Here is an 18,900-nt window from a genome sequence, read left to right on the forward strand (position 1 = left end):
ACCAAACTTACCTCCACCCACCGAGAATATAGATCTAACAAAACCAACATGTAGGGAGTCTGTCTTTCACCATGCAAAGGACCCACAATATCTATTGCCAACTCATCCCAGGGAGATCTAGGCAATTTTCTACAAACTATGGGTGGGCTTCTTGTTTTGAGCACTTTGTCACTGATCTGACAAGGAGTACACTCCCTTACAACACGTTCCACCATTATATCCAAACCCGGCCACCAAAAATTCTGACGGATGCGTTCTTTTGTCTTAGAAATTCCCATATGTCCTTCATGGGCCATGTCCACAATAACCTTCCTAAGATTCAAAGGCGGAATCAATCTGGTTCCTCTCATAAGTAAACCATCAACAACAGCTAATTCATTTGCCACCAAAGACCATGGTTTGTTAAGGGAAGAAGACTTATTCTGATGCAAAAGGCTGATAACACTCAACATTTCATCATCCTTTACCAACTCATCCTTCCATTCATCTTCCTTCACAGCTCCCAGAGTAACATTATTATATAAATTTGTATAGCGCAACTAAGCCCCAGGGGCATCAAGGCGCCTAACCAAAAAACTAGCTGGAGCAAATATGCGTTATTACAGGTAGGCCTTGATGAACAGCCAAGTTTTGAGCGCTTTTTTAAAAAGCGACAGGGATGGTTGGGCTTTAATCTTCAGTGGGAGCGAGTTCCACAATCTCGGGGCCACACTAGAGAATGCTCTACTACCCCAGCGGACCTTCCTAATCCTAGGGACCACCAGCAAATCCAGTTCAGATGATCTAAGGGTTCTACAGGGTACATGACGGGTTAGCAGGGAGCCCAGAGGGCTTGAAGAATCAGCCGAAAGAGCTCTAAAAGCCAAACACAAGATCTTAAAAGAGATCCTTTGTTGTATCGGAAGCCAGTGCAGGCTTTTTCTGGCCATCGTGGCAGAGGATGCATTAGGTAGGGCTAAAACAAAGCGCGCGGCAGCGTTCTGGACAACCTGAAGGCGCTGAGTGAGTCCCTTGTTGGCATCTGCATAAAGAGCGTTGCAGTGATCCAACCTGGAACCCACTAACGCGACCACTATCTGCTTACGTGCTTGAGGAGAAAGATAGTGCAGGATTTTTTTGCAGAATCTTAATAACTCCCCAGCAAGTGGCCACTGTTCGATTGACCTGTAGAGTCATGGACAGAGATGTGTCAAACATGACGCCGAGATTTCTGGCCGATTGGGAGGGAGATGGACACATTCCCAAAGATGGAGGCCACCACTCACTCGACCAGATATCACGGTCCTTGCCAAAGACCAGGATCTCAGTTTTATCGCCGTTCAACTTTAGGGAGTTCTGAATCATCCACTCCGAGACTCACTGCATACAAGTCCTAAAATTGACGGCGGAAGTGGTAGCAGAGTGGGCCAAAGACACCATGATTTGCGTGTCATCGGCGTATGAAACAACCTCCATCCCCTGCAATTTTACTAGCCTAGCTAGGGGAGCCACGAAGATGTTGAATAGGGTCGGACTCAATGCCGACCCCTGTGGCACCCCATACTGCAAGGATTTAGCAGGGGAGAGGAACTCTCCAAGCATGACTCTCTGCTCTCTAAGATGTAAGAAAGAGTGCAGAAGGCTCAAGGCCGACCCCGCAATCCCCGCCTCCCTCAAAAGAGATGTTAACGTAGAGGGAGACAGGGTATCAAACGCTGCTGTGAGGTCAAGCAATACCAGCACAGTGGTTTGTCCCGAATCCACCTTCGTCCTGATGTTATTCACAACCATAGTCAGTGCAGATTCCGTGCTACGGGCCTTTCTGAATCCGTGCTGGGAACTATTCAGGAACCCAGAGGAATCCAAAAAGGCAGATAGATGTGCGTTCGGGTGCGACTCGAGCATTTTTGCGGGGGCAGGCAACAGGGATATGGGCCTGAAATTCTTGAGCTGTTCTGGGTCCAGGGTGGGTTTCTTCAGGAGGGGCTTCACTATTGCCCTTTTCCACACCAAGGGAAAGGTGCCTTGGGCCATGGCCCCATTCATCACTTCAAGAAGAGGCGGCAAAAGCGTGTGCCTACAATCTTTCAGAGTCTTCAGGGGGCATGGGTCTGAGGGTGAGGCCGATTTTGTTTGATCCAACAAAAGATCTAGCCCCTCAAGAGAGAGTGGCGGAAACTGAGAGAAGATCTGGGCCGGATCTCTGGACCAAGCTTCTAGGTTGGCGAGGGTTTGGGTGGTAGAGTCCCCCAAAGTGTTCCTCTGTACCTCCAAGGCAACGTAGATATCCTCGATCTTTTTGTGGAAAAACTCGGAAATATTGTTGCAGAGCTCCTGCGAGCCCACAACCGGATCAGGCATTTGGAGGGAACAGAGAGAATCCACGATTTTAAAAAGTTCTCTAGACGAGGATAGGGAGGTGGTGAGGTTTGAGAAAAACTCCTGTTTTTCCTTAATTACACTAGCCTTATATTCTTTCAACAGGCGCTTATGTGTATCTCTTTCTAAGGGGTCCCATGTCTTCCTCCATCTCCTCTCCTGTCTTCTGCACCTCTGTCTCAAGAGTCTCAGCGGCTCTGAGAACCAGGGGGCAGAGGGTTTACGCCTTGCTGAATACCTAGAAGATAGCGGAGCTAGTTCATCAACGGCTTTGGCGATGGAGTGACCAAGCTCTTGGGCGGCGTTGTTAACTTCACTCAAAGGAGAGTAATCGCAGGACTTTATATATGGGGCAAGGGCTTCATTAGTGATATTCTTATAGCACCTTTTTTGGCCTCCAATGTGAGCCGTCCGACTCTGCGGCTCAGCAGCACCAGATGCCAGTTCAAGGGGTTCTGCCAGATGGTCTGACCAAGCTAAGGGCACCGGAGGACCCTATGAGAGTCTTGAATCATTAGAGAACACACCATCTAGGATGTGGCCTGCCCGATGGGTGGGACTATTGACCAATTGGATAAAACCGCATGCTCCAAGTGCATCAACCAGCGCAACGGTGTCAGAATCCCCCAAGTTATCCAAATGAAAATTCATGTCCCCTAATATGGTAAGATGGGATTTACCAAAATAAGGTTCAAGAATCCTCAACAGGTCACCACTAAAATTGGCCCTTGGGCCAGGTGGCCGGTAAATGAGGATACCCGTAAAGGAAGCCAAGGGCGCGCATAGGATAGAAAAGTATAATGCCTCGAAGGGATCCGAAGCGGCAGACAGGGCTTTGATAGTACAGGGCAGCGAAGCATTACATAAAATAGCTAACCCCCCCCTCTGCGTTTAAATCTATCCTGCCTCAACAATTTGAAGCCCTCAGGAATGGCAAGAAGCAGATCGTGACCTGACGACTCAGAGGCCCACGTTTCCGTCACGAACACCCAATCGGGTTGTCTGTTCGCCACAAACTCGTGAAAGGCGATGTTATTTTTAACAAGGGACCTAGCATTGATCAGGAAACCCTTCCTAACGGGAGCGGCCATGAGTAGAGTCGGCAAGTTCTGAGAGCTACTCTCACTAGTAGATGGTAACAAAAGAGCCAATTTGCAGGTATGACAAATTGAATAATGTAATATTCCCTCCGGGGAGAATCTATGATGACAAGGCAAAGAAGAAGGTCTATAAGCCAATAGCTCCCGGAGAGTATAACTACAGGATACCTGCAAAAATTGTCATGGGGTCCAGCGTCCAGCCCGTCCTCAGCGCGGACGGGCGCAGATGGGCTGAACTCTGGCGTAACTCCGGCGGAAGTCCGGCGTCCCCGCTGCGCGTGACCGCTGCGCGTCAGCATGACCTCCTTTTCAATGCGTCTACCATCCTTATGACGACTAGAACGTCCGACCTCGTGAATGGCGCCGGCAGGCGTGCTAAACTCCACCCAATATGGCCGCCACGAAAACGATCCTGACCGGGAAGAGGGCCCGCCCAACAGCGGTGAGTATCAGCCAAGTTATGGTGCAAGTAGGGGGCAAAGATTTAAAAACAAGGAATAATGCCAAAGGAAAGATAACAAAAATACAAAACTGGAAGCTAAAATAACACAAATGGCCGCTTTTCAGTCAGGGACCACTCGTAGCTCACATGTAACGCTCTGTGTCAGCTAGAAGGAGTGAGCGCCTGATTATTCCTCCTTTTCAAGGCGTCTAGCGTCCTTATGACGACTAGAACGTCCGACCTCGTGAATGGCGCCGGCAGGCGTGCTAAACTCCACCCAATATGGCCGCCACAAAAACGATCCTGACCGGGAAGAGGGCCCGCCCAACAGCGGTGAGTATCAGCCAAGTTATGGTGCAAGTAGGGGGCAAAGATTTAAAAACAAGGAATAATGCCAAAGGAAAGGTAACAAAAATACAAAACTGGAAGCTAAAATAACACGAATGGCCGCTTTTCAGTCAGGGACCACTCGTAGCTCGCATGTAACGCTCTGTGTCAGCTAGAAGGAGTGAGTGCCTGATTTTTCCTCCTTTTCAAGGCGTCTAGCGTACTTATGACGACTAGAACGTTCGACCTCGTGAATGGCGCCGGCAGGCGTGCTAAACTCCACCCAATATGGCCGCCACGAAAACGATCCTGACCGGGAAGAGGGCCCGCCCAACAGCGGTGAGTATCAGCCAAGTTATGGTGCAAGTAGGGGGCAAAGATTTAAAAACAAGGAATAATGCCAAAGGAAAGATAACAAAAATACAAAACTAGAAGCTAAAATAACACGAATGGCCGCTTTTCAGTCAGGGACCACTCGTAGCTCGCATGTAACGCTCTGTGTCAGCTAGAAGGAGTGAGCGCCTGATTTTTCCTCCTTTTCAAGGCGTCTAGCCTCCCTATGACGACTAGAACGTCAGACCTCGTGAATGGCGACGGCAGGCGTGATAAACTCCACCCAATATGGCCGCCACGAAAACGATTCTGACTGGGAAGAGGGCCCGCCCAACAGCGGTGAGTATCAGCCAAGTTATGGTGCAAGTAGGGGGCAAAGATTTAAAAACAAGGAATAATGCCAAAGGAAAGATAACAAAAATACAAAACTGGAAGCTAAAATAACACGAACATCACAAACACTTAATTCAGAATCAAAATCTACTTGCTCACCAACATCCTGACCACCAACCTTGCCTACAACACTCACCAATCTAGACAAACAATCCGCTGAGACGTTACTTTTTCCTGGAATGTACTCAAACTTAAAATTATACTCCTGCAAGGAGATTACCCACCTCCTTATCCTTGAAGAAATGGAGTCCAAACCTTCCTTTCAAATATTTCCTTTAGAGGTTTGTGATCAGATCTGACTGTAAATGATGAACCCCACACAAACTTCCTGAATTTGTTCACAGACCAGAATATCGCCAAGGCTTCTTTTTCGGTGACCGAATAACTTAGTTCAGCCCCTTTCAAACACCTAGAAGCACACGCAATCAACTCTTCACGACCCTTCCTTACCTGAATTAACAGAGAACCCAGACCTTTATTACTCTCGTCTGTCACAATGAAAGTGGGATCCCCAGGTACAAATGCCTGTAAGTTAGGTGCATTTCTAAGATCTGACTTCACTTGTTTGAACTCCACACTGCACTCTTTTGACCACACAAAGTCCACATTTTTACACATTAGCTTCCTCAAATGTACAGTCTTATCGGCAAAATTCCTCACAAACTTATTATAGAACTCCGCCATTCCCAAAAACGAGGAGACTTCTTTAGAGGCAGGTTCTTCTAACATTTCAATTGTGTCAACTAACTCTTTCTTAGGACTAATACCAAGTCTTGAAATATGATGTCCCAGGTAATCAAGTTCTGTGACACCAAATTTACATTTGCTTCTGCGTAAAGACAAACCCGCATCCAACATTCTTTTTAATACAGCATGAACCCTCCCATCATGTTCAAATACATCCTTCCCACAACTCAACACATCATCTTGGTAACATCTAACCCCTGGTATCCCTTTGAACAAATCGTCCATAATCCTTTGAAACACTGATGCCGCAGACACCAAACCAAATGGCATTCTCAGAAACTTAAATGCCCCCATAGGAGTAATGAAAGATGTTAACTCTTGACACTCCTCACTCAAAGGAACCTGGTGATAAGCTGAAGCCATGTCCAAGGTGGTGAAGTAGCATGCTCCGTCAAGTGTTGAAACTAATTCCTCTATATTTGGAAGAGGATATTTATCAATTATCACCTCTTTATTCAGTGCACTAAGGTCCACACATAAACGAATCTCATTATTGGGTTTACGAGCTACCACAATAGGGGCGAGTCACTCTGTCGCTTCAACAGATTGAATTACACCTGTGGTCAACAATTTTTTTTATCTCCTTCTTTACGGCTTCTTGTACACAAACTTGAATACGTCTGACTCTTGCAGCAACAGGGGTAGCACCAAGCTTCAACTTTATATGGTGATTATAACCTTTCAAACAACCCAACTTGTCAGAAAACAAATCACCAAACTCTTTTACAAACTTGTTTTCATCCCCTTCAACTGATTGAACTTGTACAGAAGGATGTCCATTTGGGTTGAGAATGACACCTAAATGTGCCTGATGTGACCAGCTTAACAAACTGTCACCACGTTCAGCCACATAGATTTTTGTGTCAGTAAATCTCCCTTTAAACTCAATACAATCTTCAAAGTAACCCAACAACTTAATGGGTAACTCATTGTAACCTCTGGGATTAATATCTGGTTTCATAAGAAACTTTCTCCCTTTAAATTTTTTTATGTAAACATCCTTTGCAACAAAAGTGATACGGGAACATGAATCAAATTTCATCTCGACACTTACATCCCCCACTAAAACCCAATCTGTAGGATGTTCCACATCATTTTCACTTATTTGAAAACTAACCAACTTAGTCTCTGTTCCATAATCTCTCTTGTTCCCTAATCTGCATTTTTTTTCAATGTGACCCTTTTTGCCACACACATTGCAACTGAACCTATTTGCAGGACACTCCTTTGCATTAGCCATGTGTCCAAATCTTCCACACCTATAACAATTGCCTTGGAAAGGTGTTGAAAACTTCCTAGCAGACTGTAACTTAACAGCACTACTTTCCACCTTGGTACTATTCCCACGCACAGGTTCTTCAATTTTCTTCTTTACATCTTTCTGTACCACCTGACACTCTGCTTCCTGAACCTTACTACTGGTAGAATCTTCTTTACTGACTTTGCTCAGCTCTCCAACAACCTTTAACATGTGCTCAACCCTCTTTGAGATACTAATAACTTCATCCAAAGGTGGCTCATCCTTAAGCCAGAGCTCCTCCCTGATCTTATCACTTCCGCACCTCAAAACAAATTGACCTCTAACTCTTTCTTCCACCAACCCACCAAATTTACAACTTGACGCCAATTTCCGTAATGAAGTTATGAATTCTTCTACACTTTCCTCCTTCCCTTGTTCACGCAGGCCAAAATAATACCTCTCCATAATTGTGCTTACCTTAGGCAAGTAGTGTAAATCCAATTGCCTTACACAAATTTCATACTTATTCAAACCTCTCTGATCAGCTTGCGTAAGTAAAGGTAAATTTTCCAACACCTCCTGTCCTTCTCCGCCTAAACAATGCATTAATAATGCATGTTTTCTTTCCCCACTCAAGTTAGCACCACACACTCTAGCATAGTTCTCAAAAATCTTTTTCCACTTTTTCCATTTAACTAAAGGTTCACCTGGATCTGATAAAAAAAACGGTGGAGAAGTAACATTCTGCATCGCAGTTATACACAAATTAGAACTTTTAAATTCAAATCGTTCACCTGGAGCAATACCCGTTACAGTTTTCCCCCCCAAAAAAAAAAAACTTCCTAAATATACGTATACTTTACAGTATTAACTTTCCACCTAACATGCAATTTATTAATAATGCATAAATTTCAAAATGAATTGCTGTAAGAATACTAATTCCCAAAGAGCATACCCCAGGTGTGCCTGTCACCGTCGATGTCCTTTCTACTGGTGAGGCAAAATTAATTTGAAAAATAAAAATAATATAAGGTGTGCCTGTCACCGTGTGAAAACAGTCCTTTTCCAAACACGCCTGGTGAGTTCTATGTAACCAGTCTCCCATAAATTCAATTTTCCTCCGTCTTCCACTACTCCAAGTTCATGACAGGAATCAAAATCAGGTTCCCTAAAAAAACGATCCTTTTGTCCTTAAAACGGCCACTGACCGACGTCCACACACACGTCACACGCCGTTCTCCCTTTTTCTTAAGAAATTTGAGCTTGTTTTCAGCCAATGAGTTTGATCCTGACTCAAAATGGCCGACAGAAAACGCTCGGGTTTCTTTCCACAGTCAGTCAGATGGCTGCCACAAAACAACCAGACGCTTTTCTTTGGGCGAAGGGGCACCTTTCTTCCTTCTTTCAATTACGTCACGTTACACGAAGGAAAGACACACGGGCCTACCTCCTCTTCATAGAAACAGCACTATAAATATTTCGCCACCAATTCTCCTCCTCGTTCCGCCGCCCGATATCACCACGAACCAGACACCTGATAATCCAGCAGGAACAGAGTACTCCGGTTTAACAGTGAGTTTTTCTTTTTTTTTATCTCACGTTATTCTTCTTTTAAAATATCCTTTTTCCTTGTTGTCATTGAGGTTGTATCCTCTTTTCTTGAATCTTTTGCTTCATCCAGCCAAGCGCCGCCAGTGTAACAAGGTATGAGGACACGGGATGTAGTAAGAACAAGAGGTATTTATTACAACCTCATCCAACAGCCAGAGGATCTCAACTGCCATGTAGAGAACACAGAGGGGAAGAACATAGAGAGAACAAGGTTCCACGCTGGACATTCCAGCAGGGGAATAAGTGACATCATTACATTCCTCTAATTGTTGGAGTTGATTTTAATGTCATATCTGATCCTTTATTAGATAGACTTTCTCTTATCAAATGTCACCCTCCTAAGGTTTATTATGTTTTTAAAATAATTTCTCCAAGCCACTAAGTTAGTTGATATTTTTCATTTACATTTCCCTACAGACAAAAGTTTTACATTTTTTTCAAACCCGTATAATTCTCACTGCAAGATTGATTATTTATTAGTTACCAGATGACTAAGTAACTCAGTCACTAATCCCAAGATTGGTAACATTGATATTTCAGATCATGCTATGATTTCTTGTGTTTTAAATTTCTAAACAATCTAGATGGAGAATGAATACCGGTATAACTCTCAATGAACATAATAAACCAAAACTTTTATCCGCCATTCATGATTATTTTTGCTTAATCCTGAAGGTTCCACTTCAATGGTTAATAGATGAGATGAATTTAAAGCTTATATTAGAGGGGTTACTATATCTATTATGGCCCACAAAAATAATGCAAATATTAAACATTTTGAAAAAAATAGCGAAATTTGAGGGACTTTTTATTTTGTCTAATGATCCTCAATATAGATTTAAGTTACAAAAGCTTCGCTATGAGTTTAATGCAATTCTTAGTAAAAGAGCTGGTGCTCAGATTTCTAGGGCCAAAGCCAAGTTCAGTTTCAATGCCAATAGATCTGGAAGACTTTTAGCTAAATACTTACATATAAAAAAAGATAAAACTCAAATCAACTCAATTCATGGTCCTGATGGTAAAATTGCTTTATCTAATAAATATATAGTTAATGAATTTTGGGATTTTTATTCAAATATATGTAATAAGCCTGACTTTCATGATGACTCCTTAATTGATTCTTTTTTAATGTCATGTTAATTACCTAAGATTTCTCAATCAGATAAAAGTGAACTTGTTTCTCCCATTACTAAAGATGAATTTCTTTCTACATAAAATCTCTTTAAGAAAATAAATCTCCGGGTCCTGACGGTATTCCGGCTGAATTTTAGAAAGAATTTAAGTCCCAAACTTTTACCTCCTTTATTTCAACTTTTTACATCTATTGGCTCATCAGGAATTACCTCAGGTTCTTTTACTGAGGCTTTATTTATTATAGTTTCCAAACCAGATAAAGACCCCACCCTGGTGTCTAATTATCATCCTATATCTTTAATTAATCAATATTGTAAATTATATGGAAAAATCTTAGCCTCTAGATTAGCCCCTGTATTAGATACTATTTTTCATCCAGATCAATCTGCATTGGCAATTCTTATTCATACCTTATCATCATTTAATTTTGGTGACACTTTTATCTGTATGATTTCAGCTTTATATTTTGCTCCTACTGCTCGTTTGTTTATTAATAGGCAAATTTTGAATCAATTCTCCCTTTTTAGAGGTACAAGACAAGGGTGTCCCCTTTCCCCATTATTGTTTCTAATTGGTATTGAACCTTTCCTTACTTCCATAAAAAATTGGGATAATATTAAAGGAATCAATATGAAGGATGTTATTATTAACCCCTTAGCTTATGCTGATGATGTGCTGTTATTTATCAGTGATCCCTTATCCTCTTTCCCTTCTTTATTAGAGATTATAACAAAGTATTCTACAGTCTCTGGCTACAAATTAAACACTAATGAAACTGAATTGTTTCCTTTAAACATTAATTGTACTCCTGATATGATTCCCATGAATGAAATTATTTGGCAAAAGAATAAATTAAAATATCTTGGTATTTTATTCTCTTCCTCCATAAAATCAACAATAACTTTATCTTAGATTATATTAAGGAACAAACATCCAAATGGTCATCATTACATCTTTCATGGTGGGGTATAATGGAGTCTATTAAAATGACTATTGCTCCTAAAATCTTTTATACCCTTGCCATGATCCCTACTCAATTTTCCTTAAAGTTTTATAAAGATGTTGATAAGCTTCTTTCTACATTTCTTTGGAACAGTAAATCACCTAGTATTAGTTATAAAAAAATAAAAAGGCCTAAATGTTATTCTGGGTTTGGTATCCCTGACTTTTTTCTTTATCATAAAGCTTTTATTTTAAAACAAAGGTCCATATGGTTTAATCTTTCCTCTTTACATAATCCCCCAACTTGGCTTAATATTGAAAAATCTATTGTTAGTCCATTTTCTTTACCCACTTTGGTAACTATGTCTAACAAATCATAATTTTTTCATAAATCTGTTATTCTAAAACCCACTAAAATGATTTTTAATGATCTTGATTCAATTTTTCTATTTCCCGGGTATAATACTGAAGACTTGTCATTATGGTATAGCAATGTTATTAAGTTGAATAAAAATATCAATTTCTGGTATTCATGAATTAAGGCTGGTATTTTCTACCTTAAAGATGTCTATTCCAACAATACTTTCACACCATTTTAAGATTTACAAATAAAGTTTGGTTTACCTCAATCTGATTTTATTAAATACGAATACTTATGTAATTTGTTTCTAAATTATTTTCTCAAGATATTCCATCTAATGTGAAAGCTGACTTATCAATGTATATCCAAACTATGGGGCTCAATAGGATCGCGGACGGACTTGAGTCCGTCCGCGACCCTTGAGGAGCAGGGAACATCCGCATGGGCTGCGGCGTTCCCTCCTCTGCAATTAGGATGTGACCGCCACCCTGGCGGTCACATCCTCTATTTTTACCATTGCGGCGGGTGCGGCTTCAAGCTGCGCCCGCCACAATGGTAAAAATGCACGCATTGCATTTACATGCAGAAAGCTGCAGGCATCGAGCAGTGCCTGCCGCTGTCTGCATGTAAATGCAGGCGGGTACCATAGGTACCCCCCATGTGCACCCCCACCCCCCCTTCACCCTGGGGGCCCGCAACGGGCCCCCAAAGTGCACACCCGTATGATTTTCCACGGCGGAGAACCCGCCGCGGAAAAGCATATCAGATGCGCAATCCTAATATGGCTGGCGGTGTCTGAGAGACACCGCCACCATATTAGAGCTTTTCCGCCGCGGTTGTATGCCAACCGCGGCGGAAAAGTGGCGGACATGAACCAAGACCCACCAGCCATCCTAATTTGGCAGTGGGTCTTTGGAGGCTCCGCGGCGGTTTTCCCGCATCCTCCGGGCCGGCGGTGGCTTCCGCCGGCCCGTAGGATGCGGGAAAACCGCGATCCTAATGAGCCCCTATATCAGCGTCCTCTCATGGTGTTTCTATTTTATGTATAAAATTATCTAATACTCTGGGAAGTAACATAAATATGATTTCAACATTTTGAAATAATGAGCTTTCACTTTCCTTATCTAGTGATCCATGGGAAAATATTTGGCTTAATAATATATCTGGATGGTTACCTTTATCAAACCAATTTTTATATTTTATTTAATTGTTTATGGACTCCGTTACGTTTATTCCAAGCTAAACTTCTTCAATCTGCAACGTGTTGGCATTATAATTTACATCCTGGTTCGTTACAACATATGCTTTATCATTGTCCTTTAGTGTTTACATTTTGGAATGAAGTTTGGGAAGTTATTAAAAAGATACTAAATATTTATGTGGATATATCATACAACTTGTAAATATGCAAATCTGTTATATTATCACAGAGCTTAAATGTTCTTGAAGGTAAACTTTTTGATTTCTTAATTTTAGCTGTGTTAAAATCAATTACTTTCTTTTGGAAAGATGTTTCGATATTATCAGTTCAAGCTTGGTGGTCATGGGTTATTTTTACAAGAAGAGGTGCTCAGTTATCCTTGTCTGGGATTAATCATAATCCTAACTCTTATCAGTCATTCTGGATACCTGTTGATGTTTATTTATCTTAATGGTATATTTATTGCTAAATTTCCTATTTATTGTTCATATATTACATTAATTATTAAGATATAGTAGCTCTATTTATAGCTTACACATTAGTTGTTTTTGGATGTTCTCCTCTCCCCCCTCCCTCTATATTTCCCTATGAATATGAATATTTTCATATCTATTGTTCTGAAAATGATGATTTTGTATTCTATGTATTGTAATAGATATTATTGCTCAATACTATTTTTTTTATGTATGTCCATGTTTATTGTCCATTAAGAAACCTCAATAAAATATTTTGCAGTCAAAAAAAGAAAACTGTTTAAAGGCATCCCACAAATCAAATAGGTTAGCACACTCCCACCACCATATAGTAGCTTAGGGCTTTATGTGTTCCGATATTATAGTAATGAAGACATTGACCCATGTTAAAAAAGTGATAATGGAGCCAAATTATACATATTCATCCACTTGAGGGTGTACGTTTAGGTGTGAATGACTACAGTTGATAACATTGATACCATAATTGAGTGTATAGAACCTCTCTCCTTAGAAAAACAAATCTTGGAAATATTAGAAAACACCTTTGTAAATTGATTAATTGTAAAATTGGGTTGCTCCTGCTCATAAGACTTTAACATAGACACTATCGTATGGTAGAAATGACCATAACATTTACCTTAAAAACACTGTTAAGTTGAAGTCGGGTTGGTTACTGAATAATACCCCAAAAACTTTTGAAATTGGCTAGCTATGTTTGCTGAGCTATTTAGAATCTGCAGCAAAGTTATAAGCAAAGTAAAATATGCAATTTCATTGAAAACACAACTTTGTAACATAGCCATGGTGGTTTGTTCACAGAGCAGTCACAGCATTTAGCATTGAAGAAAGAAGAGCAAAATATGTCTCAATCTTTACTGGCAACTTTCGTAATTCATTAAGGATTATATTTTAGAGGCAACTCTTCTTGTAAAATAAGTTAAATCATTATGTTTGTGAGATTGTTCTAAAAGAAAAGTTTTTTTAGCCGCTTATCTTCTTTACTTTATACAGTAAAGCAACCCATAATTATGTTGAGCAAATAGTTAAGAATATTTCCCTTAAGTCTGACTTCTGGGAAAGGTAGAGTAAATTTAAAGCTGAGAAATTCTTGCTGAGAATCCAGAGACTGATGAAAATTATAACCCACTCACCACTAAAGCAGTGAAGGACTAAAGGTCGAATGTACAAATATCTGGTCAGAGGCTACTGGTTGCAAATTGCGACCAGTATTTATGCGACCAGTGAAGAGTTTTTCAGAATTCCCCTATTCTGTAATAGATCACTTGCAAAAAATCCAATTCTTAGTGGGTCTCAATCCGACCTATCTCATGAATATTAATGAGATAGGTAGCACATTTTAACTCCCTACGATTAGAGGCCATTACATCAGACCACCATGTCTGTGATCAAATTTACATACGACATTATGTCCTGGGGATACTCCTTCATTTGTTTTATAGAATACTAACTCCAGGGGACTAGGAGTATAGCCCAAGAGAAAACCCTTACTCTCCCTTTGTTAAAAATGCACATTTACATACATCCAACGTTTTTTTTAATGCAGTCCATTTTCCTTAGAGAATGTTGGGCTGTACTTAAAAAAAGAAAACACTTTTTTTTATTTGTTTGAGAGTTTACTGTAGACTTGTGGATCACTGCCTACTCCACAAAAAAAGTGTTTTAAACATTCATAAAGGGGAAGGGGTCTTCAATGGGCCCCTTCCATTTTGCAAATGGGTTACCATGCCAGCTTGGGGTCTGTAACATTTGAATGGTTTACGACTGCTATGTCAGTCCTAAGCAATTGATTTACATGATATTTGGTAAGCACGTCTATAACACACCCTTTACACATAGCGATTCCTTATTTATTTTTACACCCATTTTAGATGTTTGTAAAACGTTACATACTCCTAAAAAGGCTTTAGTACATTGCAAAAGGCATTTTTTGCAGTTGACAACTCCAGATTTGAGAGTTTGCCACTAAAAAATGCTTTGTACATCTGGTCCAAGATTCTTTATAGGCAGCACTCCATCTCATCACCTCCATTCCAGTTCCTGGACACCCTTTTCCAGTATATTAGCATTCTCTACAAATACACCAATCATTTTATAGTAGCCAACATAAATGTGTGCAAATTTACTGTTAGCTGACTGATCTCCATATTTAGAGGTTCACTATAATTGAAACCACACATAAATCCTCTCATTGAAGACAAAAACCTCACATGTCATTAAAGCTCAAGCAGAATAGTCCAATACCATACATACAGGTCTGCCTGCATAGTCCTGAAGTACATGTATTACAAACAGAACCAATCAGCAGGCTTATCATGAAATTCAGTATCAGACTTCTAAAACAGTCTAGAATTTCCCCATCTTCAATTATTCAAAGTTCAGTGATGTATCTAATATACAATCAACTTCAGGATACCGTCTAGGCTCACTCTATGGTGAGGGTTGAACTATTCTCTGACAGCAGTCAAATAAAAGAGAGAAATGCAGGAGAACCCTAATATCCTCTCATGTCCTAGCCCTCTGGCATGGGATGTCGCCGGCAATCACTACAATTGACCATCAATATTTCTGGGATGTTTCTACATGACTACAAGCAAGCACTGTATTGGCACATTTGACTGCACAGCTGAGAGACCAAAGATAATGAAAACATAATAAGATTTGTATGTTTATGCAAATGCAGTCAGTAGCAGCTAGTGGTATAAAAACAGTGTTTTGTATTAAATTGCTAATTTTGTGTATGTTTGTGTGCATTTTTTTCAATGACCTAGATGCCTGTTCAGAGCAGTAGACCAACAGCAGTCTTCCTTCGTGAATCCCAGAAGTCTTTGCAACATCTGACATCTCAGGAAGCAGCGTTTCTAGAAAACAACAGCATTATAAATTCTCCAAAATTTGAAAGCTCTCAAAGGCAAAACGGAACTTCGGTGTTTCAAACCCCAGTGAAAACTAGCCAACAACGCAACCTTCACAATGCATCAGATACAAAACACAATTTGAATGAAACCAAGAACCATGGTCCTCAATCACTTCAGGTTTGTGGTAAAAAGAAATCATGCTTGTAAACAATACAATGAAACATGGGTGAAGTTGATTATGGTGCTGTAACAAAAGCATTACAAATATTGCAAACTAGTACAGATGATAAAACATTGAGGCACAGTGCTCCTTCTAGTTTCTTCTCTATACCTTGCTTTTACTTGCACCTAATAAAGTCTGCACTTCTCTTGGGATCCAGAACATGCTTAATAAGTCCAGAACTAAGGCAAAACATTCAAGATAAATGTTCAATTTTCTTCGCAATGTAACTTGGAAATCAAAGCTACAGAAATGTGACAAAAACATGTTTTGGCACAGTTACCACCAAAGCCAATGTGAAATACTTTACAGTTTTCAGGGTCAACTGTTACTACTCCCACTTTAGGAGGAGTAGCACTTGTGGTCCATTTAACTGATTTAAGAAACACCTCATACTTCTCTTGTTTGGGGATTTCACACAGTTCTGCATTAAATTAACTTTTGCTACTAATTTCATGTTAGCAGTGGTACTGGTCCAGAGCTACTGAGTCACTTTTAGAAGTATGTTGTGACTGAGTGACTAGTATGTTTACAAATGTTTTGTCCTCTTAATTTCAATTATCTTCAGTGTACCTACTAATAACACAGTGTTTTAATGTATATGAAGACAACCTGAGTGTTAAATACAATCTGGTTAGGCCAGGACACAGTTCTAAGAGAATCACTATCCAATCCTTGGTACCTATGGCACAAGCAGCAGGCAACCAACTGAGAAATGTGTCTTAATTTCAAACTGAACTCGAAATTTCAAAGTAAAGAACACAAACAATAAAATTCCCAAACCAAATCAGAAAAATAGAGAAATCTTTACTGAGCGAAAATATTCCAAGGTAATTGAATTTGGATAAAGAGATGTGGTATGCATTTTTTAAGTTTTAAGGCAAAAGCTGCTGTTGGACTTTCTATAGGGAGTCCCCCAAATGTTTTGCCTTCCCTCCTCCTACTTTTGGGTTGAATTTGTTTTTGTTGGGCTTAGGACTCTCCTTAAACATGGAAGAATTTGGCTTATGCCCAATTGCCTTATTTAATATACTTGTCAGTCCCTAGTAAAGTGGCACTACCTATGGTCAAGGCATATAAATTAAATGCCATTAGTGGGCCTACAGCACTGATTGTGCCACCCATTTAAGCGGTACAAAAAGGCCGGCTTGGCAGTTCGGGCTGGACTGTTCCCACAAGGCACAGGGTCAGACTGATTTGCATATAGCTTTGTCTGAACTGGGGTGGCTGAGTGAACTAAAGAATGGTATCATCCCCTTTTGTATCGCTTTGTTCGCCCTAAGTGTGGCAGGGTATGCTCAGACGTGAGTCCCTTGTTCACTTGGCCACTGGATTCAAGATAGCCTGGCTGATGAGGATTATGAATCCGAAACCGGTCCCAGGATGCTTGTTTCCGGTCCAGGGAAGACATGGCTTGGCAGTTCGGGCTGGACTGTTCCCACAAGGCACAGGGTCAGACTGATTTGCATATAGCTTTGTCTGAACTGGGGTGGCTGAGTGAACTAAAGAATGGTGATGGATTAAACCCAGATCAGTTGACTGGGGGTGAGTCTTTGATTTGTTCAAATGCTCCGTCCATCATCCCCTTTTGTATCACCCATTTAAGCAGCACTTTAAAAATATCTTAGGTCTTCCATCACAGCCTATGTGCAATTTTAAAATGCCATTTCAACTTGGCTAAGTAAATAATTTGCCACACCCAAACATTTCTTTTTAATACTTATAGGTCACCCCTAAGGTAGGTCCTGGAAGGCCCAGAGGGAAGGAAATGTACTTTGAAGGAAGTTTAAATTTCCTGGTAATAAAAGACTCCTACATTTGTTTTTCACTACCACTACCATTTGTTTCTGCATTTTGTGTCTCTCATAGGATAGCATTGGAGTTGTGTTATTGCATTTTCTAAGTATAAATTCCACACAGGAACAGGTGATGAGGTCATGTTTGGTGAGATTTTAAACTCCAATTTTGAAAATGTTACATTTAGACAGTTGGTATTTCTCTTCCTTAGCCATTTTAATGCCTTTAGCCTGATGCTGAGTCGCATGACTTGGTTTAGCTGGCAGTTGGTATTTGTGTTTAAGGGAAGATAGGCGTTGCGAGGATGGGCCACTCTGAGTTAATGAGGAAGAGGAGCTATCACCTCCCTCACTTGCAAATCATAAAGTCTCTGCCTTAGCCCTTTCACAAATTTCACAGCCTATTTTCACCTCAGATAAACTGGGGCAAGGACAGGGTGAAAGGGGACACCTGGAAATTTCAAAAGAAAATGTTTCGACGCTTCTTCCCCACTTCAAAGGCACAACTTCTTATAAATAGTGGACCTCAGACACCGACACTGCAGGACACTTCTAGACCTGTTGGCACTCTGCCAGAAAGGACTGCTGTGCTGCCGAAAGATTGCCACTCTGCTGGACTATTGCCTTGCTGCTGCTTTACTCTTCTGACCAGCTGCACTCCAAACTGGGTGAGAAAGACTGGACCTACATCGCTTGAACCCAGAACTCCAGAGTGATGATAAAGGCTAGGTGGCTGGCCCATTGACTTCAGCCTCAAGGACAGAAGGCTCCAACAACCTTGCAACTGCACCTAGACTCTTCCATCTGTGAGTCTACCCTGCCAAGTGCTGCCTCCCTAGACCTGGACCCTTGGAGGTGGGCTTAAGTTGCTTTGCCAGCCTCTGTGGACCCAAGAGACCCAATGCACCTATCCTGTTGTGCAGTGCAACCCAAATAGAATTGATGCATTTCCGCTGCTACATGGATTGGACCCGCCGCAAAGACCTGCAGTGCTACTGCAGCCTGCATCACAATCAGAACCGCTGCTGTGCATCCTTGGTGCAGGCCATTGCATCTCCTGATGACAGCAGCCTCAACGACGATGCCAGACTCGCAGCTCCTCTGAATCAACGTATCACTCCGACTAAGTGAAGCATCTCCGACTCCGGACTTTGCATTGCAGGCCTTCATCAATGGGACCTTCAACGATGACATAGCAGGATCTCGAACCGCGCCCTCACTGCATCTCAGAACCAATGCATTGCTTGGGTTGCATGACGCATCTTCAACACAGATCCGTGTAATGCACCACAAATCAGGATTGAAGGTACTTTGTTCAGCTGGCTTAACAAGGTCCCTGTGTGCAA

At 41.1% G+C, this 18,900-nt stretch overlaps 1 protein-coding gene across 2 annotated transcripts in view; it reads left to right on the forward strand.

Annotated features, from left to right (window-relative positions):
• LOC144770262 (uncharacterized) overlaps positions 1–18,900 on the forward strand; it is an 825,923-nt gene that overhangs the window by 761,039 nt on the left and 45,984 nt on the right. For both annotated transcript variants that reach the window (XM_078654631.1, XM_078654641.1), the window contains one exon: positions 15,452–15,715. In XM_078654631.1, coding sequence (XP_078510757.1) covers positions 15,452–15,715 — 264 coding nt within the window. The remainder of the gene's footprint in view (positions 1–15,451; positions 15,716–18,900) is intronic.

The sequence above is a fragment of the Lissotriton helveticus genome, chromosome 1_1, assembly GCF_964261635.1.
Source record: "Lissotriton helveticus chromosome 1_1, aLisHel1.1, whole genome shotgun sequence".
NCBI lineage: Eukaryota > Metazoa > Chordata > Amphibia > Caudata > Salamandridae > Lissotriton > Lissotriton helveticus.